A 27502-nucleotide genomic window follows, 5' to 3' on the forward strand; every position below is an offset into this window, starting at 1 on the left:
AGAAGAATAGCTTCATTTACTGGTGTTCGCTGTGTGCCAGGCCTTGTGATCAGTACTTTAAACGCATCATCTCATTTGCTCCTCACAACACTATTTAAGGTAGGTTGTATTATGAGGCAGGCGTGGTTCAGATGGCTCACAAGCTAGTGAACTGGTAGCATAAGCACCAAGATACAAACCCAGGACAGTATGACTTAAAAGGTCGCCTCCCAAAACATTATGTTAATCGTCAAAACTGGAGCACTCCTTCTTGGGGGAGCTCCTGAGAGCTGCACAAGCAGCTTGCCTAGCTTCCTTCCGAGCATTTCTGTAGGACTTTGTTGTCCTGTAACTTCCACTCTCATTGTCCCACCTCCTGGCGGCCCTGCTACCCTGAGAGCTGCCAGGGGAAATCTGAGCAAGTTGGAGAATTCCTAGTTACCGACCTGTAAGGTTGTTTTACTGAAGCTGTATTATCTCCAGCTATGCTAATGGCCTCGAAACACCCTCCCCACTAGCATGAACTAGGACAAACCCCTGCTAGCGTCGTATTTACCTTTTTGATCTTCAAAGGGAATTAGAAAAATGAGAACCTTTCACCCACGAATCCCTAATCCTTCTGAGGCACAGCCATGCACGCCTACCTGAAGCCAGAGCCCCGAACAGCTAACAACAGAAAGAAACACCTTTCAGAGAAGCAGACTTACTGACTTGTGACTGCATTTTACATTCACTTGGGGTCCCTTCAGACAAAGCATTTTCTTCCTGCCCGCATTGTACTCATGTTCATATTTTCTGTCCACAGTGACCCCATGACCCCCTGTGGTGCCCTGAGGATGCATCCCTGGAAGAATGGAGCTTCTTCCTACTTACGTGAAGAGAAGGGCTCCCCCTCAGCTAGAGAGGAACATATAATAATATGACACTTCTGACTGGACGAAGGAGGCAAACACACTTTTCTTTTTTTTTACTAATTTATTAATAAGTTTATTCTTCACTCATAAAAAAGAAAGTATTTTTGGCTTTGAAATCATGACATAAAATAAAAAGGCAAATAAGTGGAAATTACCAGCTGCAAGTAGGTAGAAGCAACTCATGCTGAAACCTGAGCAAGTACTCCGTGCTTTGGGCCAGAGCAGGGGCGCCAGGCGAAGTGAGAGCCGGAGTCACGGGGCCAGTGCAAACGCCCAGTGAGCTCTCAGGGCCGCTTAGTTCCCAGAGGTTGTTTGGTCAGCTTACAAAGGAAGCCAATCCTCCCTTCCCTCTCTCTCTCCTTCCTTCCTTCCTCACCTTTAACTACGGGAACAGTAGGCAATAGTGCTTTGATGCTAGGCTTTCTAGTTTGTAGGATAGTGTTGTTTCAACATGTTTAACCTACTTGTTTTCAACCTTCAAAAACACAAAACTGCTAAAATCAACTGTAACTAAAAGCCATTTCTATTTTTGGTCAGTTATCTGCTGTAGGCAAAGCTTCATGTAGGAATTTTTATTGCGGATTTCTATGACTGCGTCCCTAACAAGCTCAATGAACATCTGCGGCCAAAGCTTCTGCAGAGCCTCGTTTTTCATGTTGATTTCCGTGGCTTCCTTCACAAGGTCCTCCATATACATCTTGCAGAATTTCTTTTTTTCCTTTATTTCCTGTTAAAAAAAGAAAGTTTTGCATTGAATCATAGTTAATCCAAGAGCCAAAGGAACAATTAGCTGAACCAGAGTAACATGAAAGAGTCTGTTCTGAGCTTCACCCTTCAGAGCAGGAGTACTTTCTTAGACACTCTTGACACAGAGCTCTGCTTGAGTAAAGACAGCAATGAGGAGCTCTCTACTTCCCAGTCCACTCCTACCTCTATTAGACAGCTCTGCTAGCAGATGTTTCTTTACTGGAATCACCCGGATCGTAACTACTATTTCTCTGTTGGTAGACTTTCTCCTTTCTCAGGTAAGGGAGTTTAGCTCACGCAAGACAGATGAACGCACAGCTTCATGGCTTCAAGTGGTAAGTGTATCAGGGCACTGATACTGACAATCTTAGTCGGTATAAGGTTAGTTAATATCCATACACATACATGAAATACCATACTCTGAATTCAGTCTGTATGTTAGGAAAACTAGTGGCACTACACTGATTCATTAGCCTAGACCATTTGGACAAAGTTGGGGAAAAGTGTACAAGAAGGAAGAGGAAACATACATAAGCCTGGGACCCAGAACTTGGCCTTGAGAGAAACAATGCTCTCACTCAACGTCTGGGTCTGGAAGTCTGCAAATGAAAAATCTGGGTCCAAAACACAACAGGGGAAGTTTTGGGCCTAAAGCTATTCAGGCACTGGGCCTCAATTTCACCTAGAGGCTGAAACAAAACGAAATGTTCAATATAAGAATTCAACATTGGGGCGCCTGGGTGGCTCAGTTGGTTAAGCGACTGCCTTCGGCTCAGGTCATGATCCTGGAGTCCCGGGATCGAGTCCCGCATCGGGCTCCCTGCTCGGCTGGGAGTCTGCTTCTCCCTCTGACCCTCCTCCCTCTCATGCTCTCTGTCTCTCATTCTCTCTCTCTCAAATAAATAAATAAAATCTTTAAAAAAAAAAAAAAAGAATTCAACATTTATGTTGGCTATTAATACTTATGAGGAGGATCAAGGCATGATGATGCAAAGTGCCATAATACATATGGAAAAATTAGTGGAATAGATCAGACAATCAGATTTATAGGAAAGCAATTCACATCAATGAAGGAGGAAAGAAATAATAAATGTCAATGAGACAATAGGTTTAACTTCTTAGAAAAGAATCCATTCAAACCTCCAACTCAAGTCAAAATACCAAATAATTGCAAGATGAATTAAAGAGTTAAATTTAAATATCAACAGATATTGTCATTAAAATTATACTTACAAAGACTTGTAATAACAAGGAAAACACATTACAATGTTAAATGGAAAAACAAAAATACAAAATAAAATTTTGATAGAGGTTGGGTTATACACATGTATGTATTCGTCAAAACTTAGCAATTATACACCTAAGATTTGTATATCATCGTATATGAGTTTTACCCCAAAAGAAGAAACTATACCAAATATTGAACTCTGATTAACGATACGCATGTTGAATTACTTAGGAAGAAGCATGCTAATAATGTCTGCAGTTGAAGTGAATTAAAAAATATAAGGTGGATTGATGATGAATAGATGTATAGATATGGGACAAAGCAAGGACACTATAGTACAAAGTTAATAGCAGAATCTAGGTTTGGGTGTATGGGCATTTACTGTAAAATTCTTTCAACTTTGCTATATGTTTGAAATTTTCATAAAAAAGTTAGAAAAAGTATAAAGAAAATTATTGGAAGAAAATATATTGAAGTATCATTAAGATTGCCTTTGAGTTGTGAGACCATGAGTGTTTTTTCCTCTTTTTTTCTATTTCTCTTCCTTTTCCAAATTTTTACAATTTCTAAAACAACAAAACATATTTTAGATTCTTGATTAATTAACGTAAGTTAATGATGAGTCCCAATTGTCACTAACTTTCCCTAACAAAGGCATATTTTGGAAATTTTCTTATGACATACAAGACTTCTCTAAATAATCACTCACCATTCAGGGGTCAACATGCTGACCTGATTTAGTTCATGCGCTAAAAACAACTGGTCATGAGTTGACCTCGCATAAAAAAATGTACAGATTGTGATGGGCGATAAATAACAAATGGTTCCAGCTGGCTACTTCTCCGATGAACCTAACTTTCTTTAACTCTGAAATATGGCCTGGGACTTAGTCACCTGCACTAAGTTAGCTTGTTGATGAGAACAGCATAGAGCTGTTCCCTTTTAACACTCAGTAAATCTGGGCTACACAGGGACTACCAGGGAGAAAGACAAGTGTGAATCACCAGAGATCGATCAAAAGCTACCAACGAGCAATATTTTACAACGTGCAATACATTTACACAAATAGAAGGCACACAGCATATTTAGTGAATGCTTCTTTTATATATTGCTGAGTTTTCTTAAAACACAATTTTGAGTTATTTATTTAGTTTAAAAGGGGGGGAGAGGAAGAGGGAGAGAAAGAATCTTAAGCAGGCTCCACTTGCAGCACAAGCCTGATGTGGGGCTCCATCCCACAACCCCGAGATCATGACCTGAGCTGAAATCAAGAGTCTTGACACTTACCTGATTGAGACACCCAGGCACCCCACAATTTTGAGTTTTTTAAAAAAGAAAGTCCTAGCAGTAAGACTGGAAAATTTTTATAATAATTTAGGAATAACGAAAATGTAAAGAATTTTTAAATGATGTATTTTGTTAAATAATTTATACATAATATAAACTTTTTGTAATTGGCATAGTGCAATTTTTGGTGCTTTAAAATTTCTTACTATAGCTCCTTCCACTACTTCTTTATAAACATGTTGCTACAGAATTGCATCTGCCATAATAACCCTTAATTCAGTAACTGTTGGAAAGCAGTTTTACTTCATCATTTCTTCTCTCCTCCAAGCCAATTACTCCCAACTCCATGAAGCATACTCTAAACTCATCAGGTATCTGCCAGGACGACTCACTCTGCCTGTCCAGAATGATCCCGTTAAAAGCACATTAGAGATACCTCTCTTGCCCTGACCCGTCAAGGAGTTATTGCTCTTTGAATAATGCTTTTTCCATTCTCAAATGCTTTCATATACTTATTTTTTTCCTATCCCACAATATCCCTGTGGGGTTCATAAAGTATTGTACAAGTTCAATCCTGATGAGATGAACTCTGTACAATATTATTTCATTGAACTGAAACTTTGTTGTCATGAAGATGGTTTGGGAAAAAAAGTCAAAGGTGGGATCTGTTGTGGAACGATTTTAACTATAATGGTTCTTGTACTGGGGTACAATCCATAATCTCCATCTCATAAATGGGAAACGAAGGTCAACAGAAGTTGAGAGACTTGCTCAGGATTACACATCATCTACTAATACTTACTTACCCAGAGAAAACTCTAATCTAGTCTTTGAAGGACCTGCAGCCCAGGTGGAGAGATGGCCTACACATAGAAAAAGCTAACTAAAAAATATTAAACAGTAACTAAGGGCTGAATGAGATGTTTAGACAGCAAATCTAATCAGTGTTCAGAAAGAGAGAGCCCTTTGTGGTCAGGAAGACTTCAGAAAGTGGCATGATACACTCTGAAAGAGTCCAAGGTCAGTAATCAGGAGGTCTGAGTTCTAGAGGCAGCTCCGTCAGTAACTCACCGTGTGATCTTCAGTAGTTCATCTGAGTCTCCAGTTTTCCTCATCTGTCTAAGAACAGGACTGGAATCATTAGTCCCTTTCAGCTCTCTGACTCTACATCCATCTTAGATCTTTTTTAAAATGAGGCAGGAGCACGGATGAGCAGCTACCAAGCAACAGAATTATACATGTTGTACGTATAATTATACATGTCATATGTATAATGGAAGGGTCTGCTTAGCCTGATTTGTGAGGAACTCACTACAATTAATTCCCTCAACAACTCAGGATACACCAAAGAGACTGACTGAGCACTCTCTGCTGCAGTGATTTAAATATTTTTCAAGAGGTGAGGAGCATGGTCTAAGTGAAGGAAAGCTAAACAGTAAGTCAAGAGAGTGATTAAGGAACTAGGGCGAGGTCTTTCAGGTAGTAAGTGGTAGAATCAGGGGCTCAGATCCAGGTCTCCTAGTGGCCAAGTGTTCTTTCCAAATATTACTTGGCTTCAGATTCCTTCTCCCTTTGACATTTCTCAAAACAGGAGTCAACATTCCCTGTCCTGACTTTTTGATTGCTTATTTACTGCTCAAACCACTTTGAGACATTGCTTGTCTCAGCGGAGACTTGACTCCGCTGAAACAACTCCTGTTTTAAACAAACAATGATCTTGATTGTCAAATTTATGACATTTTTTTTCTTCTGGTTTGTGCCTTTTGGGTGTTAGAAAATCACAGTCTATACAATCAAGGTCATAAAGATTTTCACCTACTTTTTCAATGAAAACTTTAAAGTTTTGCTTTTCGTACTTGGGTTTTCATTTGATCTGGAGTTAATTTTTGTCGTATGGTGTGAAGTAAGGGTTCAATATGTATTTCTGATTTGATATTCAATTTCCTCAGTACCATTTATTAAATTGTCTGCACTAATCGGTAACACCTCCTAGCTGTCTCCCCATGTACGTGGGATATATGTATTTCATATACATGGGATAGCTCTCTTTTGTTCTCAGGTCTATTTGTCTATTCCTACACTGCCTTAATTACTACAGCTTAACAACAATATTTGATACCTGGTGAGACAAGTTCTCCCCACTTTTACTCTGGCGTATTTTAGGTTCTTTGCTCTATCAGATAGCTTTTGGATCAGCGGGTGACATTCTACAATAACCCTGTCCAAATTTTGATTAGAACTGCCTTATATTTATGGATGGATTCAGGAAGACTCTTTCCCATATAGGACGCTCCTGTCCTTGAACATGAACTATCTATTTAGTTCTTCTTCCATGTTTTTCAATAAAATTACATAATTTTCTCCATAGAGGGCTTATACATATTTTATTGCTATTTATACCTATACAGTACTTATTGTTACAGTAAATGGTATATTACTTTAAATTTATTTTTAAATAGGTAACACAGCCTGTATTGGGTTGTCAGCCCCTTTTCTTACTGATTTCTAAAAGTTCTTTATCATTGAGGAAGCTCAGTTGTGAACCATCTTTCTCTTTTGCCCTTACCTCTTCTACCCCCGAAGGTCTTTTTCATGCTAGTGCCACATATAGATTTTCCAGGATTTCTTGAAAAACCTTTATACTTTTATTATAAACTTTAAAATCTCTGACCCATTTGGAATTTATGTGATGTAAGATATAATGTCTGAATCTAGCTTTCTTTTTTCCTCCGTTCCCCAATTATTCCTAAATCATTTATTGGAGAGTCCACGTGACTTGAGATACTTTTTTATCATATAATAAATTCTCTTTTGTATTTGGATGTGCACTCGAATCTTCCATTCCATCCCATTAGACTATCTCTTCATGGCCATCCTGTTTGAATTGATCTGACTTTATCATATACCTTAACACCTACTAGTGCTAGTATTCTCAATATTCTTCCTTTTCAGAGTTTTTATGCTTATTTTCCCACATGTACCATAGGGTCAGCTTGTCTCAAAAAACCCTCAATGAAAATTTTTGGCATTTTTATTGAGATCATATTAAATTTTTAAATTAAGGAAAACTGACATTTTGCTTTAGATCCTTCTCATCCAAAGCATGGTTAGGTTTTTCCACTTGTATAAATCTTTGGTGTGCTTCATTAATGTTTTAAAGCTTACTTCACAGAAATCATGCACATTTATTAGTTAGTTATTATCAGGTATTTTATCTTTTTGTGTTACTGCTGTGAGTTGGGTCTTTTCTTTCTGGTTGTTATTTACTTACATGGAAGCTGTTGATTTCTGCTCCATTACTGAATTTTTTTATAGCTTTTATAGTTTCTCAACTAATTATCTTGGGATTTCCAGAGATTCAATACTATTGTCTGCAAGTAGTAAGTTCACTCCTTTCCGCAACTTTCAAGTTACCACTAATCTCTTTCTCTTGCCTTTTTGCATTATCTGTATCGATAAATGATAATGGCGATATTGGACACCCTTGTCTTGAAGCTGACTTCAGTGATGCATTCGGGTTCTACTGCTGTGCAGCACATTACCTCAAACTTGGTGCTTAAGACAACACATTTCTATCATCTCACAGGTTCCAAGCATCAGGAGTCCAGGCACAGCTTAGCCGGGTGCTCTGCTCAGGATGTCACAGGGCTATAGTCAAGGTGTCAGCCAAGTGGTGTTCCTTTCTGAAGCTTGGGTCCTCTTCCAGACCCAGGTGGTTGTTTGAACAGAACTCAGTTCCTTGCAGTTGTAGAACTGAAGCCCCATTTTCTTGCTGGCTGCCAGCAGGGGGCTGCTGTCAGCTCCTAGAAGCTTCTTATAGTTCTTGGCCATGTACCCTCTCACATGGTGGCTTACTTCTTCAAGACCAGCAGTAGTCTGAATCCTCTTTTAAAGGACCTGGTCAGACTTACCCAGGATAATCTCCCTTTCCATTAACTCAAAGCCAACTGATTAGAGACCTTAATTATATCTGCAAAATCTTTTTACCCTTGCCATATTCCATTGGTTAGAAGCAAGTCACATGTTTTACTGCCACTGAAGAGAGGGATACCAGGGTGTGGGAATCATGGAGGACATCTCAGTCAGAATTCTGTCTACCATTAATGCTAATGTTTCTAGAGTTTCCCCATCAAGCATGACATTTCCTATTCAATTTCTATTTATTCTATTTGTTGATTAAAAAAAATTAAGGATGGATGTTGAATTGTGTGAAACGCCTTTTCAATGTCTAAAGAAATAATCACAACTTTTCACTTGAGATCAACCAATCTACTGATAGGAATCTTCCTTGGATTGCTAGAATAAACTACACTTGGCTACTAAACTACATTTAACATTCTGCTGTAGTCTCCTTGATACTCCTCCTTTTTTAAAGGATTTTTGCATCATTAATATTCTCAGGTTTTTGGTCTGGCTTTTCTTTTTCTGTGCCAATCCTGGCAGGTTTTAGATTTAATGTTATGATGTCTGCCTTAAAAAAAATGGAAAAGTTTTCTTCTTTTGCAGTACTCTTGCACAATTTAAAAATCACTGGAATTGTCTGTTCTTTAAAGATTGGTTGATTTCTCTGTGAAATTGTTCTTGTTTTGCATACAGCTTTTTGATATTTTTCTAAATTTCTTTTATGGAAATTAGTATTAATTTTTGGCTCATGGAACTGAATTGCTTCAAGAAGACAAAGACTTGCAATCCTGTCATTTTGGCTTTCATTTTCCTCCTTTGGCCACATCAGGAAGCCCCTACTGGCCAAAGATTAAATTCAATCCTTTCACATAGCCCTCTTACTACCTTTCTAGTCTCTTCTTTTAATACCATCTACCTCAATCTCTGTGCTTCTTAACAGTGAATTGCTCATAGCTCCTGGCTCTCTCCTTGTCTTTTTATGCTTCTATGCCTTTTATTCATACTGTGCTATTTCTCAGAATTTCCCTTTTCCCTTTGCATATAGCTACATTTTATCATTTAAGACTGTTATCAGGAAGATTCTTCTTTGGAAAGCCTCCCTTGACCTGGATAAGATATCCCTCCTATACTCTTTTGGTATACTGATTTATAACCATCCCTGTATATGTCTATCTCCTCCATTAGGATGTGAGATCTGTGAGGATAAGGACTTCTTACAGCCCAAGTAATGTATGTGACAGGTGTTTAACACATGATTTTTGAATGAGTGAAAGCATGAATGTGGAGGTCGGGGAGGATTTCAAGTTATTGACTTCAAGCATTTGAAGAGTTTTCATGAGAAAGAAATGAATTCTCTTTTCTACATAAGGTGGTACTAGGGTCATGAATTAAAAGTTATTAGGAGGCAGATTTCAGCTTCACATGAGTAAGAATTTTTTCACCAATGGAATTGTTCAGTGATAAAGAGCTACCTCATGAAGCAGTAATTTTTGTACTAGAAGAATTTGAAGCAGAATCTGAACATCTTTTAGGATGCTATAAAAATATCAATTGCATTGAGTTTTCAAGGTATTTTCAAGCTGAATCCTTAGAGCCCCTATGGGTTCCGAAGAGATGCTTCAGGACTCGGGGAGAGATGAGGAGAAAGGAAAAGAATAGACAATCCAATCAAATGAAGCTCTGAAGCCTCCTTTCCCTTAATAACAACAGCTGCTCGGCTGTTTTTGCTTTGTTTTGACATACTGGGTTTCAACTACAATATGGTTTGAATAAAGAGTTCCATGGCTTTTAAAAAACATCTGAAAACCACTTGCCTGGCCATTTTACTGCCATATATATATATATATATATATATATATATATATAATACATATATAAAACCTGTGTGAGTTATATAAATATAACTCACGGTGCCTTGCACATCAGTTAAAGATGTTCAGTCAGTGAGTGCTCCCTGCTCTCTTTGTCTTGCTCTTTTGCCCTTCAGTCCCCTCAAAATCTCTTGCAGAATCTCCACATTCTATTATTATTTAGAGGATTTGTTTCTTCAGCTTTCGTATGTGTTCCACCAAGGCCGGCGCTGCATGCTCTTCTTCTTTGCAGCTCCTGTGGCCCCCTAACACTGTATTCCTCCAATAAACCTCTGAATACAAAGAAGTAAAGAATTAGTTCCAGCTTTTCTGGCTAAGCAGCTACAGTGGAAACAGAATAGGTTAAAATGACATCACACGATTAAGGACGCAGAAGTTAATGGTGTAGGAGAATGAAAGCGGTGAATGAGAACATCAAGGACACAACCCAACATGGGCCAGTTAAGTATTCACAGCAAGCCCGTATCTCTTGTCTTAATTCAGACAGATCAGAACCCTTGGTCCACTTTGGTCTAAATTTTTGGTACAGATTTCTTTGGAACATTTTTTTCTGCTGAAATAAAGATATTGGAACTATGGACTCTACTTCTTCCTAACGCCATGGTGCCCACTGTCTGCAGCTGTACATAACATCAGGCCGGCTAACTTTCCAGGCCACAAACATGTTATCGTCACTGATCGAAGGGAGAAATATACAACTGCCAAGTCCCACGCCAGGTGGGAGATATCCAGGCACCAGATCCCAAAGACTGATGGTGGTTTTACCTCTAGCCTTTCGTTATAAAAGTCTCTCGTGGTATAATTTAGCATAGCACGGTTTGTGTTTTCTCCTACAAGTCTTTTGCTATCGCTGTTTTCTTCATTGACAAGACCAGGTTTTTTTCCTTTGGTTTCTAGCAGATACCGGAATTGCTTCTTTCTGTAGAAAGACAGTCAAGAGATATAGTTATCAATGAGATTTATTAAAATGTGTCTACTTTTTGTTGACTTTCAAGGGAAGCATATGCTCTTTGGAATGTCTGTTTTATGAGTCTGAGTTATTTATTTGAACTCAGTTCAATACCCCAATCTTTCTACTAATTAAGCTAGTCAACCCAAATTCTTTTGTTTCACAACTACCAGTCATCAACATAAACATGTCTCAACCATTTCTAAAGTGAACAAACCCTACCTTAAAGAAATCAATACAAAATTTAAAAATCACAGAGCACAAAACAACCCAATTAAAGAGTAGTAGGCCAAACTTTTTTTTTTTAAGATTTTATTTATTTATTTGACCGAGAGAGAGCACACAAGCAGGGGGAACAGCCGGCAGAGGGAGAAGCGGGCTCCCCATGAAGCAGGGAACCCAATGCAGGGCTCTATCCCAGGACCCTGGGATCATGACCTGAGCCGAAGGCAGACGCTTAACAGACTGAGCCACCCAGCCACCCTAGGCCAAACTTTCTAAGTCATTATCTTTCGTAAAACATGTATTACCTCTTATAAATCACACAAATAGTTCATGATTCCATTATGCAGCTCAGTAGTATTACTCACAGTTAGAAAATGGAATGGGATACTGGTTTAACTTTAGGCAAAACCAAAATAAACAAAACCTAAAAACCTCCAAGTGTTAGCATATTGGGGCAAGATCCTAGTAGGAGGTAAATAATGAAACTGGAAACTTCATTTGATTATGAAGAACATGAACAGTGTTTAGAGCATCACTGGCAGACCCATAAGCCTAGACAGAGAAATGCAACTCATCTCCTGTGAAAGTTGATTTCTGGTTTCCACCAGACTTAGGGTGTCTCTAAGTGAAGGGGTATTACTACTTTACTATAAACCAAACTAAAGATTAGGAAGAGAAGAAGAATAGCTCTTTACCCTTTTCTAATTTAAAAGCATAAAACAGCAATTTTAGGGTGCTTGGGTGGCTGTCGTTAAGCATCTACCTTCGGCTTGGGTCATTTTCCCAGGGTCCTGGGATCGAGCCCCACATCGGGCTCCCTGCCCCGCGGGAGGCCTGCTTCTCCCTCTCCCATTACCCCTGCTTGTGTTCCCTCTCTCACTGTGTCTCTCTCTGTCAAATAAATAAAATCTTAAAACAAACAAACAAACAAACAGCAATTTTAGAAGTATTTTAAGGAGTACACATTTTGAAAAGTATAAAGAAATAGATAAAAATCACCCATAAATCTATAGCTCATAAATCTATATAAATCTAAAACATTGTTCACATTCAACGTATTTTTTTGCAGGTTTTTTCTACGAATTTTTGTAAAAAGTTAAGATCATACTAAACATCTGATTTTGTACACTTGTTTTCATTCAATGCTATGTAATCAGCATTTTTCTATGTCATTAAAATTTAATGAATGAATAAAATTCAATTGTGATGTTAATCAACTTCCCTAATCAGGCTCTTGTTTTGGATATTTAGGTAGTATAATTTTCTCACTTTTATAAAGAAAAAAGTGAGTAACATATAGATCTTTACCTGCATTTTCTTTATTGACTTTTTAATTACCAAAGCAATGCATACGTACATTTTATCACTTATATTAGTCTTTTCAAATAATCAATTTTTCATTAATTCTGGTTTTATTTTTATTTTGTTAAAGATTTATTTATTTATTTGAGAGAGAGAGAGAGTGCTCGTAAGTAGGGGAAGAGGTAGGGTGGGCAGGGGAGAGAATCCTGAAGCAGACTCCCTGCTGAGTGGTGTCAGATGTGGGGCTCAATCTCAGGAACCTGAGCCCATGACCTGAGCCAAAACCAAGAGTTGGATACCCAACTGACTGAGCCACCTAGGTGTCCCTCGTTATTCTGTTTTTAATGTCATTATTTCTTTTAACTTCCTTCAGGATTATTTTGCTTTTTTCTTCCTAACTTCTTTATTTTCTTCTCCTAACTTCTTTAGATAAATGTTTAGCTCATTCATTTTCAGCCTTTATTCTTTCCTAATACATGCATTTCAAAGGCTAAAATGTTTTCATTTAGCATCATGTAACTTTATTCCACAAGTTTTGAAATGTGGTATTTTTGTTATATTTCAGTTCAAGGTAGTTTCCATTATAAAATTGTCTTTAACCTGTGGGTTATTTAGAAATGTGTTTTTTGATTTCCAGATATACGGAGATTTCCTGGTTAACACTGAGTAACTGAGTTAAAGCTTAATTGCATTTTGAACAGAAAACATGGGCTATGTAAATCCTTTGGAATCTGCTGATAATTGCCTTATGGATAGTATTTGATCAATTTTTATAAATTTCCATGCATGCTTAAAAAGAACATGTTATTGGAGGCAATGTTCTTTGAATGTCCATTAAATCAAATTTGTTAATCATGTTGTTTAAGTATTTCATATCCTTTTTAAATTAACTACTCAAAAGTATATTAAAACTTCCCACTGTAATGGCGGAGTTATAGTAATGTCGATTTTTGGTTTATAGGTTTTTAAGGCTATGCTAATAGGTGCATACAAATTAAATTAGCAAATTTATCTTAATATTTCAGATGAACTGAACTTATTATCATTTTGAAATGATCCTCTTTATTTCTAGTATGGCTTCTAACCTTAGTCTATTTAGTCCTCAATGGCTACTCTGTTTTTATTTTGGCCAATATTTATGTTGTTACCTTTTCTCACTTTTTTACTTTTAAACTTTATGTAACCTTATGTTTCAGATGTGTCCCTTGTAAACAACATATAACTGAACTTCATTTTTTTACTCAATCTGACAATCTTTGGCTTTTAACCAGAACAATTAATACATTTGTATTTTATCATTGATAACATTGATGGTAATAATTACGAGCTCCCTTGAATTCATGCCCTTTACAATGTGATTCTGCAGCTAAGCAGGCTACCTCCTGCTTAGACCACGCCTCAGGAGTCCTTGCATGTTTTTTCTCTCTCTTTAAACCCTTCTTCTCCCATGAAAACAAGCCCAGGCAGATTTCTGGAGCATGAGCGACCAGGTGGAGCAAAGACAACTTGTCCTAAGGCCTCCCTAGACCAGTTTATAGCTGGCCAACTCCCGAACAAGTGAGAGCCCAGACTAGATCAGCAGAGCTGCGTACCCAACCCATAGGTGACTGCAGATGCATGAGGACCCCAGCTGAAGGCACAGCCATCCAGCTGACTTGCAGACTCAGGGGAGAAAATGACTCTTGGTCCAAGCCTCTGACTTTTGGTACAAATGGAATTGCTGATACAGTCGTATTTAGGTTCAATCTGACATTTTCTTTTCTTTCAATTTGACCCACATGTTCTATGTTTCTTTTCTCTTTCTCTTCATTTCCATTTCTCTCCCCTCCTCCTTATTAGTTTAGAAGCTGTACACTCTTTATTCTTTGGTTACCATAGAAATTAGAACATGCACTCTTAACTTAACTAACATCTGGCCTTAATTACTATAGCTCCTTCCTAGATAATACAAGGATCTAAAACACTATATCTTTATCTACTTCCTCCTACACTACACTATTGTAGTGTAAGTTAATTTTATATATTTTAAAACCCACAACACATAATTATTGTTACTTTATACAGTCAATGTTCATTTGGCTTTATCCCACAAATTTGGTATTTTCCTTGCTCTTTATTTAGCTCTTCTTGCACCTCAGACCTTCTATCTGGGATCACTTTCCTTCTGCTTAATTACAGGCTTTATAATTTCTTTTAGTGCAGGAATACTGGTGGGAAATACCTTAGCTTTTGTTTTTTATTACTTTGCTTTAAAGTGTCTTTATTTTATCTTCATTCTTAAAAGACATTTTTACAGTGTATAGAAATCTAGGTTGTTGGCAATTAATTTCCTTCAGTACACTGAATATATGTATTATCCTGTCTTCTAACTTCCACTGCTGCTGTTGTGAAGTCAGTTGCTGATGTGCACTCCTTTAAGATCTTTTTTCCTGGTTGTTTTAGAATTTTTTACCTTTATAGTTGGTGCTCTGTGGTTTCACTGTGAGGTGACTTGGGTAGATTTCTTTTAGCTGAATACATTTGGAATTGATTGAGCTTGTCTAATGTGTAGATTAGTGTATTTCATCAGTTCTAAAAAATTCTTTGCCATTATCTTTATTTATTATTTTTTGAGCCAAAGGCAGACATTCAACCAACTGAGCCACCCGGGCGTCCCTGCCATTATTTTTAAATATTACCTCTACCACACCTTCTTTATCTTTTTGAAATTCCAATCAAACATATTTTAAACCTTTTTACTCATTCTATCTCCAAATTTCTTAACTGCTTTTCCAGATGTTCCTTTCTCTTTGTGCTTCATTTGACAAAATTCCCTCTAAGCTATTTCCCAAATTACTGATTCTCTTTTCAAGTAGGTCTAATTGGCTGTTAAACCTCTTAAGTTTTAATTGTGTGTGGTTTTTTTTTTAAGATTTTTTATTTATTCATTTGTCAGAGAGAGAGAGAGAGCACAAGCAGGGGGAGTGGCAGGCAGAGGGAGAAGCAGGCTCCCCACTGAGCAGGGAGCCCAATGCGGGACTCAATCCCAGGACTCTGGGATCATGACCTGAGCTAAACGCAGATGCTCAACCGACTGAGCCACCCAGGCGTCCCAAGTTTTAATTGTGTTTGTTGTATTTTTCATTTACAGAACTTCCTTTGGTTTCCTTCCAGATCTGATGGATCACTTTTTAAATTTTCTTGTTGTTTCCAGGTATTTTCAAACTTGACTAATTATATCATGAAATACACTATGCATAGTCGTTTTATAATCCTTACAAAATAATGCCAAAATCCAAAGTATCTGTGTTGTCACCTCTTCAGTACTTTTATGGAGTTTTCATTTTTTATTTTATCCAAATTTTTAGTTGTTTGTAGTGCAAGGAATTGTCAAAACAACCTAACTTACCATTATTGGAGAAGTCTAATGTATTCTCAATAAGAACTTCCAAATTGCACAAACATACATAGAGTAAAACTTGAAAACCACTCTTTAACTACTCAACCACCATTCCTAACATCCACATCCTATCGGGTGTTCATCTTTTTAACTCCCTTTCTATGCCTCTGTATTTATACATATACATTTATTTTGTTGCTTTTAAAAATAACATCGGGTCATAATATAAATGCTCATTTACACTATTTTATTTAATGAACTATCTGTCTCTGGATCATTTCACATCAGAACAGAAAAACTACTTTAATCTTTTTTTTCCCTTTTTCTTCTTTTTCTTATTGTCTTATAATGATTGTAATGTACACAGTATCATATAGATACTACATTCATAGTTTAGAAGTATCATGATTTATTTGACTTTCCCTATTGTTAGGCATTTAATTACTTTCTAAAGTTGGGTTACTACAAACAATAAAGCAATGACAGCCTGTATGTAAGTTTTTTGTGCCCATGTATGTGCATTTCAATAGGCTATACTCCTAGTACTAGAACTTCTGGGTTCAAAGATATGATAGATATTGCTGAACTACTTCCTTCACGAGTCTGCATCAGGTTACACTTCCACCAATAATGTAGACTATATATTTCTCTGAATACTAATAAACCCCCAATATTATTAGTTCTTAAATTTTTTACTCAATCTCATTGGCAAAAATGAAACCTCATTGTTTTAATTTTTACTTCTCTGATTACAAGTGAGTTGGATCTTTTCTTACAATAATTGGTCTTTTTTTGTTGCTGTTGTAAAGTCTTTATATCCTTTACTTTTACTTTCATGTTGATTGTCTTTTTCTTACTAAATTTGTAGGACTTCTTAAATCTGTTAAATGTGTTGCAAATACATTCTCCCTGTCTGTTCATGTCTTTTGACTTTATGATGTCTTTTATCATACAAAAGTTCTAAATTTTTGTGAGCTAAATGTGTCAAAACTTTAAAAAGTATTAGAAAGTATAGCAGAATGTTTTGATAAACTTGAGGTGATGAATGCCTTCCTAAGATACAAAATTCATCTTGTTTAGTTTACTGAGAAATTGGGGGTGGGGAGAGGGGTTAGCCTGGTGATGGGTATTAAAGAGGGCACGTATTGATGGAGCACTGGGTGTTATACGCAAACAATGAATCATGGAACACTACATCAAAAACTAATGATGCAATGTATGGTGATTAACATAACATAATAAAATAAAATTTAGAAAAATATTAAAAAAACAAAAAGTAAAAATAAAAATAAAGTTTACTGAGAAATCACACTGGGATTGTTGTTTGGAAATTTAATAATTACATGATTTAATTAAAATAAATTGACATTTTTATTAAGCCTCAGAATTCATTAACAATGTACATCTTTCCATTTTTTAGACTTCTTTTTTTATTCCTAATTTCACTGTTTACTTCTTAGTTACTTTATGTCAGGTGGATTTCCTGATATTTTATCATTTTTATTGCCTCTCTAAATGGGATACTTTTCTAATACTATTTTCAAGAATTTATTATTTTAATGAAGAAATGCCAATTATATTTGTATGCTGATATAGTGTCTGGTTTCCTTGTTATATATTCTAATTAGTTATAAAAAAGTTTAATAGTTGAGTTCTTGGATTTTCCTTAGAAAATGGTCTTTATAAAGAGTCAATTTTTGCTTTTACTAGTCAACTATTCTTTCTTATTTCTTTAAAAGTTACTCTATCTTCATGAATTTCTTACCTCCATTTTCTTTTACTTTACTTTGGTATTTTTCTAGCTTCTTGAGTTGAAAGCCTCATTCATTAATTTCTAATCTTTCTTGTTTCCTAACAAGTATATTAAAGATATATCATTTCTTCTCAGTACAGTTTTAGCAACATCCCACAGGCTGTGACACAGAGTGTCCTTATTATCAAATTCATTTATATGTGATTTATAACTTTGGTTTTAATTTATTCTTCAACCCAAAAGAGTTAAAGTACTTTTTAAAATCTTTTTTAAAAAAGGAATATGATAATAATAATAAAAAGAACAAAAACCAAAACAGAAATAAAACCCAAAAAGGTAATTCGAGCAGTTATCTATAAGCATACAGTAAAAAGAAAGCTTTTACACACTTTTGGAACCCTAGTGTCCTCAGCTCAACTCCTAGAGACAGTCATTTTTTTAAAAATCAAATATTTTAAAACTACACAAGGACATCTTTGAAATGTCTGCCCCATATCTCATAAATTGCAGTACACTATACAACCGTCCTATAACTTCCACTTTTATTTTCTAAGACATCTTACAGACTGTTTCATATCAGAACCACTAATTATTTTTTGAGTGGCCTGTCATTGGTCTTTTATTAGTTGAAATTTAGTGGCTTTCATATTTTTGCTATTATAAACACTGGCTGCATTGAAAATCCTTGAACACATACATATATTTGTGCTCATGTAAAAAAACGCTATCCGAAAAAGATTCCTTTAAGCAAAATTACTAAGTCAAAGGGGATATAAACTTAAAATTTGTTAGGTATTGCTAAGAATTGCCTCAACTTATACCACCAACAGTGTATAAAAATTCTGTTTCAACATGCTGTATCCCACCAAACTTTTAGTCTTTCCCCACAAAGTTGTCTCATTGTTTTAAAATTTTCATGTCTATGACTTCGATTGATGTTAAACATCTTTTTTAAGTTTAAAGGCACTGTATTTTATTTTCTGGGAAACTGCTTCTCCTGTTTCTTTGTGTTTCCAATTTCAACTGGGTAAAATTTTGGCTCATTATTTTTCTAATTTTATCATATGATTAGAGAAAGTGATCTGTTTGAGTATGTTTTTTGGGAAACATGGGAGATTTCCTTTGAGATTAATATATGTCCAATTTTTGCAAACATTTCATAGGTGTTTGAATAGAATTTGTTTTTGAATTGGAAATAAGAGTCTGGGGATAAAATTATAAATCCATTTATTTGATAAAGTACATTAACTGTGTTATTCAAATCCTCCATATTCTTTTTTTTTTTTTTTGGTTTATTTGATCTACTGATCTATTAGATTAATATCTATCACAATAACTGTGAATTTGTCAATGTATACTTGTACTTGTTGATGTATTTAGGAACTGAGTTACATTAAGTTTCATAATTATATTTTTTGGTAGATTGTAGCTTTTGGTCATCAATTCTATTATCACTAATATTAATATTCCCAGATTTGTTTGTTGCTATTGTTGGCGTTTCCCTGTTATATATTTTCATCCCTTTATTTTCAAACTTTACATATTGCTTTCTTCAGGGGTATTTCTCCAAAGACAACATGTAACTCAATTTTAATCCTGATAGCCATTATCTATTAATAGGAGAATTCCATTCATTAATATTTATTATAAATAACATATTTATTTTTCTTTTTTCTTCCCTTCCAGCCTTTTGTTGATCTTTTTTCTTTTTAGTGGTTTAGAATCTGTACCATCTAGCCTTTCTTCCTAATGTAGCCCTTAAAATTTTAATATACACAGTTAAACATGTATTTTTCCATCAACTTTTGGTGCTAAGTAGTAGTCCCAAGGGGGAAAAAAAAACTTAGGAAAGTTTAACTTCCTTTCCCTTAGGAATTTCTGGGATTTTTATTTTCAGGTTACTAAATTTTTCCTTATGCATTAATATTTTTGATAAATATATTTTTAGACATATTTTTATTATTATTTTAATTTTTAATTCCTTAATTATGAGCATATTTTTAAAATTCACATATAATGTGTTATTTGTTTCAGGGGTAGAGGTCTGTGATTCATCAGTCTTACATAACACCCAGCGCTCACTACAACACATACCCTCCCCAATGTCCATTACCCAGCCACCCCATTCCCCGACCCCCTTCCCCTCCAGCAATCCTCAGTTTGTTTCCTAAGATCAAGAGTCTCTTATGGTTTGTCTTCCTCTCTGGTTTCATCTTGTTTCATTTTTTCCTCTAATTTTTACTTATTTCCACACCATCAGTTTTTGAATTCAATGCTTCCTATTTCTTGTGTTCACTCTTCATTTTGTAGCAGTCCCTCCTTCAATATTTTTTTCTCAAGTGATTTTATAGGTTTTTTATGGGATTTAGATTCTACCAATCAGACATACTTGGGTAAGATCCGAAAGCAGAACTGAGCTAAGTGGGGAAGTAGAGATAGCACACACATACCTGGTTTTTTTCGGTACAAATTACAAATTTGTAATTGTAAATTCTGCAACCAAGTTCTGGGGACAGGAGTGAGGAATTCCTGATCCCCCACGCAGTGAAAGTGGTATGATCCTGGAGGTTGCAACTGGGATGACAGTCTCCTGATCAGCTAGTTCCCTGAGCAGAGGCGGCAGTTTTCTTGGTGGGCTGGTTCTGTGGTATCATTCTGGGAGTCATTAGACTGCTTCCCCGTCCCTTCTGATGATTTTATAGACAACTAATTCCTTGTATATCAGTCGTTTTCTGCTTATTCTAGCCAGAGTGAATTCTCTTATCTATAACTGAATCATGACTGACATAGCATCCTCGACTTTTCTCCTTCCATCCACGCACATTTTCTTAGTGTGTTCTATCAGGTTCTGTTCTCTTCTAAGTATTTTTCAATTTATCCTATTCTCCACTCTCACTGTCTTAGTTCATGCCTTCAAAATCTCCCTCCTGGACTATAATGAGCCTCTCGATTGGTCTCCAGTCCATCCATCTCTGTCTGTTCAAATGGCAGCCTTTCTAGAATATACATCTAATCACACGATTGTTGTGCTTAATTACAAAGCACAAGTATTCATTTTTGTTTTGAATGGATTGCAAAACTCTTCAAAATCAAACCACAATCTTTCTTGCTTCATTTACTGTCACTATTCACAATTATCCCATGCTCCAATTATACTAAATTTGTTACAATTCCTTGCACCTTTGCAAATCTCTTTCCCCTATATCCTCTACCTGAAAAACTCCTCATTCCTGAAGAGCTAGATAAAATGTTACCTCCTCTGTGAAGCTTTCCCTTATGTTCTTCCAAAGTGCAGTTGGTCTCTCCTACACTCCTACAGCCCTCTCTGAAATCTGAAACATTCACATTATAAGTACTTACATATATCTTTAAATTATTAGCTTATAAGCCACGTAAGAGCAAGAATTTTGTCTTATTCAACTTTATACCCCAACACTTTGAAGAGGGCCATCCACAAGACAAATTTAGGATCAATGTTTGTGGGATGCACAAGTGGCAGTTAAGAGGTGTGTGGAATGTATTCCTTTTTTCTAGTGCAACAGAAATTCTATAAAAATGACAGAAATTAAAGATTACCTGGCATCACCCAGAATTGAAATCATACGGTACTGGGGTAACTCGGAAGATGCGACATGTGCTAAGATTCCAAAGAGCCTTTCAGCCATTATCATATCATTCTGCGTCACCTGAAGAGATACAATGGAGAGGGGTCAAAATGACACTGGCTCTAGCTTGATACACTTAACACAATTTCAAAGAAATTTCTAACGTGTTTTCTTTTAGTCCAGGGAAGTGCCTTCTCTGGGCTGTAAAAGGAGAGTTCTCATTGACATCTCTTTCTTCCCTAACTTAACTGAAGTGAAGACGTACAGCTGTTGGCTCATGGTGATGGAGGATGACCGAGGTGATGAATTCGCTCTGACTCAAAGCAATGTTCCCTGAGAATTAGACTTGAGGCAACTTAAATTCTTAATGATTTTTTTTTTTTTCAGAAATCCTATAGTTTCCTGGAGTAGAATGATTTAGGGGGAAAATTCTCAAGTGTCAATGGAATAGATTCACTTTAATAATGTGTCAAAGGTAAGCCAAGGTGTTGTTCATACCTTGCTTCTATAAGAATAACATTGTCCTTTTCTGAGAGACGGAACGTTAGATAGGCAAGGTACTCCTGTTCATTCTAAAACTATGTCTACCTTTCTCTCCACAAGGAACTGTCACAGGTATTCTCTGTGAGGGCTTATTCCTATGTTAACCAAGAAGGTACTAAAAGCTAAAAGTGGGACTTGGATTAATATCTGGGCATATTTTCTTTAATATAAGATATGGTTGCTTGCATTTTAAATACTATTAGTTTGCCTATGTAACCAGTGGTTCCCAACCAGGGGCCATTCTGGCCCCTAGGGAAACATTTGACAATGTCTGGAGACATTTTTGGTTATCACAACTGGCAGAGGGGAGCTACTAGAATCTAGTGGGTTGAAGCCAGGGATGCTGCTAAACATCTTACATTGCACAGGGCAGCCCCCACAACAAAGCATTACGTGGCCCAGAATGTCAACAGAGCTGAGGTTGAGAAACCCTGGTATAGTTAAATTTTGGAACTTAAAAAAATTCATTAATACTGCTGTAATACACTTCACAGGCATTTTCCAAAAAATAAACCCGTAATTCACAAGCATCTTATACACATGATTCAGTGCAATCTCACATTTTCCCTAAGACCCTCAGAGTTAACGAGGCTGCTGTTCCCTCAAATCTTTCCTTTAGCTGACAACTAAGTTGTTTGGTCTAACATAGTCACCTAGTGGCCAGTGCAGGCCACTACTCCATCTTTTCTTCTTGATGCTCACAATTCAAATTTAATTCTACCTCAAGCAATATTATTCTCTCTCATATACAAAGAAAAGTAGGTATATTGTATAATATTACTACATATTGTCAAGGTTGAGATAAGCAGCTTTATTTTAGACTGTTTAAATAAAGGGTCAAATATCCCAGGCATTGACATTTTAGGAACTTTAAATCAGAATAAGTTATATTGGTTCTTTCGAATTCTTCTCTATTTTATGTAATTATACTGTACCATTCCTTCCTATTTCAAGGTTCTATCATAATTAATACATCTCTAGTAGTGATCCATGTCTGGGTAAATACACTACTTAGGTTAATGGGGTCAACAGTTTGGCCCTTAATGAAGGAGAATACTCACCCATAGCCAAAGTAACTATTCTACTTCCAGTCCAGGGGACTAAATATAGTTCTGATCAATGACTTACAACCTCTCTGGGAAGTGCCAAGAGAATACACAAGAGTACACAAGACTGAGCCAAATCTCTTGGGAACTAGCTGGAGAAATTAGTCGTCTGAAGGTTCCAGATTTGTCCTACATCTTCGACAGATAGCTGATACTGTGGTCGTGAGCCTACCATGGTTGATGCAAATTTCACTTGGCTGTTGTACACTGACCCAGGGATCTCCAGTCTCTTAACACTCTACCAGATTTTTAGAGTGCTAGGCCAGAGGTACTTGTAGTACATCAGCTGCAGGGAAATACAGTTGCTATTACCACCATGCTGGCAAACTTGATTACAGCTCGTTTTACAATAAAGAGGTCTTCTGAATGTTAAGAGATAATCGTAATAATACTAACAGCATATTAGAGATCTTCTTTCTTTGGAGGATTAATTTAAATTCAGTGCAGGAATTCCACAGGAGAGGAAGAAGCATAGTTTCTCTTTTCTTCCAAAATAGTACTTAGAGAACATGGTCTTTGGATAGCAAGGAGATTACCCTTGTGACAAGCTTAGCAAAATTAATCTGAAAAATATCCTTTCACTAATAATATTCCAGGCCTGAGTTATACAGTGCAGGTAATCCACAGGCAGCTGTTACAAACTATTAACAAAGCAGTCCAGCCATTTACATATGCTTGTTTTATTTCCTTTTTTTCTCATTTTTACTTTCTCTTTTTTACCTTTCTTCCTTATTTCTCCTTCTCATCTTTTTAAAATTATTTTTCTTTTCCTGCATACATTCTCTTTTTTTCTCACTTTATTCCTCCCTTCCTCTACCATGACCCTTATCAGCTGACCTTTGGGTATTACTTCCCCATCCTTCTTATGTGTCCGGCAGTCTGCAAAACACTTTGAAGAATACAAAGATCACAGTACCTACATAAGTGTTCTTTTTTTTCTTAACTGTCATCCTACCAACATTTTACTTCTCTGAATGTTTACAAACAACAGTAAAAGTATTTGCTATTCACCATGATTTGGTTACTATTTTTAAAGTCTGTCTAGTGCTTTAGAAGTTTTTTGATGGATTTTTAGCTTAAATGTCAAGATTTGGGAAAGATCCACAATATTTCTCAAAAGTTCTATCATGGTGGGGCACCTGGGTGGCTTAGTCGTTAAAATGTCTGTCTTGGGCTCAGGTCATGGTCCCAGGGTCCTGGGATCGAGCCCCACATCGGGCTCTATGCTCAGTGGGAAGCCTGCTTCTCCCTCTCCCACTCCCCCTGCTTGTGTTCCCTCTCTCACTGTGTCTCTCTCTGTCAAATAAATAAATAAATAAAATCTTAAAAAAAAAAAAAAAGTTCTATCATGGTTACCGAATTTCCCGACCATTATTATGACTATTTCCCCTAAAAAGGAATATTTTAATTCTACAGTTGACTTATGTTTATCTTACCTCTGTCCCATTTATTTTCTGCATACTAAAGTGGCTCAGCCTAAACAGTACATAGTATTTCCAGAGTGTAAAATTGACAACTGGATTTCCTTGAGGATCAATTGTCAACTGGTCGACACGGCGGAGTTGAGCTAGTGCATTAAACTGCTGCAGCATTACAAGATTTGTTTCCTTGAATTTAAGGTGCTGCAATAATAAAACACAAAAAAGAGCTGAACATTGAATTTAACCATCTTAAAAAATTAACATTAAAGCTTCACTGATCATTCCCCAAGAAATCTGTAAACTTTAGGCTTAACTAGTATGTTTTCAATTACATTAAATCAACTGAATCTACTAAATTTACATAATTTTAGTACATCTGATACATCATTGATGGAATCCATTAACCCACCCAGTATTGAATTATAAGTGATTTCCCGTCTGCAAAGGATGTCCCCCATTTACTAGCAAACTAAGATCCTTAAAATTAAATAAATATATAATAATTCAGACTTTTAGGCATTACAATGATTTTTATATGCTTTACACTGAAATTAAATCTACAAAGGAAAGACTAGAAATAAAACTTCCAGAACTTTATAAATACAGGGCTCACAATGCTTCTGAGAAGAATTAATTAGTCATTACTACCTGTATCTTGCCAATTACTATTCAGGCTAGTTAAACTGGCCATGGGAAAAGAAAATCACTAAAACTGAAATGCCTATGTAAGTGTTCTTTCTGTGAAATTGGATGCTCTTTTCTGAACATATTGTCTCCACTTCTATCTATCTTCTTTAGGGAGGATGATGTGGCAAAAGAAAAAGAACTATAAGAGGGCAGGTGAAGGAAATCACTTGGCTAACGGAGAAAAACACAACAATAATAAAAACTCAAGGGAGAACTCACCGTTTCTGCAAATACATACTAGTAAGTAACATAATAGTACCACAAACAGCTAATTGGAAAAAGCTAATTTCTCAACCTTATTTTTTTTTTACTTTTAATTCCAGTACAGTTAACAGTGTTATATTAGTTTCAGATGTACAATACAGTGATTCAACAATTCTGTACATTACTCAGTGCTCATCACAGTAAGGGTACTCTTAATTCCCTTCACCTATTTCACCCACCCTGCCACCCCGCCGCCTCTGGTAACCATCAGTTTGTTCTCTATAGTTAAGAGTCTGTTTTTTGATTTGTCTAATTTTTCCTTTATATATATCACATATATCCTTATATATATCACATATACATACATACATACATTGGAATATTATTCAGCCATAAAAAGAATGAAATCTTGCCATCTCTTTCTCTCTCTCTCTCTCTCTCACACACACACACACATCTGTTCATCTGTGGACTGACATATTCTTTATCCATTCATCTGTGGATGGACACTTGGGCTGCTTCCATAGTTTGGCTATTATAAAAAATGCTGCAATAAATATAGGAGTGCATATATTTTTTCAAATTCGTCTTTTCATATTCTTTGAATAAATACCTAGTACTGCAATTACTAGATAGTAGAGTGGTCCTATTTTTATTTTTGGAGAAATCTCCATACTTCCTTCCACAGTGGCTGTACCAGTTTGCATTCCCACCAACAGTGTGCAAGGGTTCATTCCTTTCTCTCCACATCCTAGCCAACACCTGTGTTTCTTGTCTTTTTTATTTTAGCCATTCTGCTGGTGTGAGCTGATATCTCACTGTGTTTTTTACTGCATTTCCCTGCTGATGAGTGATGTTGAGCATCTTTTCATGTGTCTGTTGGCCATCTGTTTGTCTTTGGAGAAATGTCTGTTCATGTCTTCTAGCCATTTTTAAATTAGATTATTTGTGTATCTGGTGTTGAGTTGTATAAATTCCTTATACATTTTGAATACTGACCCTTTACTGGATATCATTTGCAAATATCTTCTCCCATTCAGTAAGTTGACTTTTAGTTTCATTGATTGTTTCCTTTTTTGTGCAGAAGCTTTTTATTTTTATATATTCCCAATAGTTTATTTTTACTTTTGTTTGCCTTGCCTCAGGAGACCTATCTAGAAAGAAGTTGCTTCAGCCAATGTGAATTAAGTTACTGCCTTTGTTCTCTTCTAGGATTTTTATGGTTTCAGGTCTCACATTTAGGTCCTTAATCCATTGTGAGTTTATTTTTGCTTATGGTGTAAGAAAGTGGTCCACTTTTGGGGTGCCGGGTGGCTCAGTTCGTTAAACGGCTGCCTTCAGCTCAGGTCATGATCTCAGGGTCCTGGGATTGAGCCCCATATCAGGCTCCCTACTCGGTGGGGAGTCTGCTTCTCCCTCTCCCTCTGCTGCTCTCTCACTCGTGCCTCTCTCTCTCAAATAAATGAACAAAATCTTAAAAAAAAAAGTGGTCCAGTTTCATTCTTTTGCATGTAGCTGTCTAGTTTTCCCAACAACACTTGTTGAAAAGACTGTCTTTTCTTCATTGCATATTCTTGCTTCCTTTGTCAAAGATTAATTAACTATATAATCATGGGTTTATTTCTATGCTCTCTATTCTGTTCCATTGATTTATGTGTGTATTTTTGTGCCAATACCATATTGTTTTGATTACTACAACTTTGGGATTCTGATACCTCCAGTTTTGTTTTTCTTTTTCAAGATTGCTTTAGTTATTTAGGTTTCTTTATGGTTTTTAGGATTTTTTGTTCTAGCTCTGTGAAAAATGTTGGTGGTATTTTGATAGGGATTGCATTACATCTGTAGATTGCTTTGGGTAGTATGGACATTTTAACAATATTTTTTCTTCCAATCCATGAACGCAGAATACCTTTCCATTTCTTTGTGTCATCTTCAATTTCTTTCATGAATGTTTTATAGTTTTCAGAGTACAGGTCTTTCACCTCCTTGGTTAAATTTATTCCTAGATATTCTGTTATTTTTGATGCCATTGTAAATAGGATTGTTTTCTTAATTTCTCTGCTACTTCATTATTGGTGTATAGAAATGCAATGGATTTCTGTATATTGATTTTGTATCCTGCAACCTTACTGAATTCATTTATCAGTTCTAGTAGTTTTTGGTGGAGTCTGTTAAGTTTTCTATGTATAGTATCATGGCATCTGCCATCAGTTAAAGTTTTACTTCTTCCTTACCAATTTGGATGTTTTTTATTTATTTTCTTAATTGTGGTGGCTAGGACTTCCAGTACTCTTGAATAAAAGTGGTGAGAGTGAACATCCTGGTCTTGTTTCTGATCTTAGGGGAAAAGCTCTCAGTTTTTCACCATTGAGTATGATGTTAGCTATGGGTTTTCATAT

The 27502-nt window shown here is 36.2% G+C and overlaps 1 protein-coding gene across 2 annotated transcripts in view; it reads right to left on the reverse strand.

The window, feature by feature from the left end:
- Window positions 1–950: 950 nt before the first annotated feature.
- Window positions 951–27502, reverse strand: part of LRRC49 (leucine rich repeat containing 49) — a 167171-nt gene continuing 140619 nt past the window's right edge. For both annotated transcript variants that reach the window (XM_036095171.2, XM_036095173.2), the window contains 4 exons: window positions 24228–24413; window positions 21114–21223; window positions 10695–10848; window positions 951–1620 (listed from right to left, as the gene is read on the reverse strand). In XM_036095171.2, coding sequence (XP_035951064.1) covers window positions 1417–1620; window positions 10695–10848; window positions 21114–21223; window positions 24228–24413 — 654 coding nt within the window. In that variant the 3' untranslated portion in view covers window positions 951–1416. The remainder of the gene's footprint in view (window positions 1621–10694; window positions 10849–21113; window positions 21224–24227; window positions 24414–27502) is intronic.

Source organism: Halichoerus grypus, chromosome 8 (genome assembly GCF_964656455.1).
Source record: "Halichoerus grypus chromosome 8, mHalGry1.hap1.1, whole genome shotgun sequence".
Taxonomy (NCBI): domain Eukaryota; kingdom Metazoa; phylum Chordata; class Mammalia; order Carnivora; family Phocidae; genus Halichoerus; species Halichoerus grypus.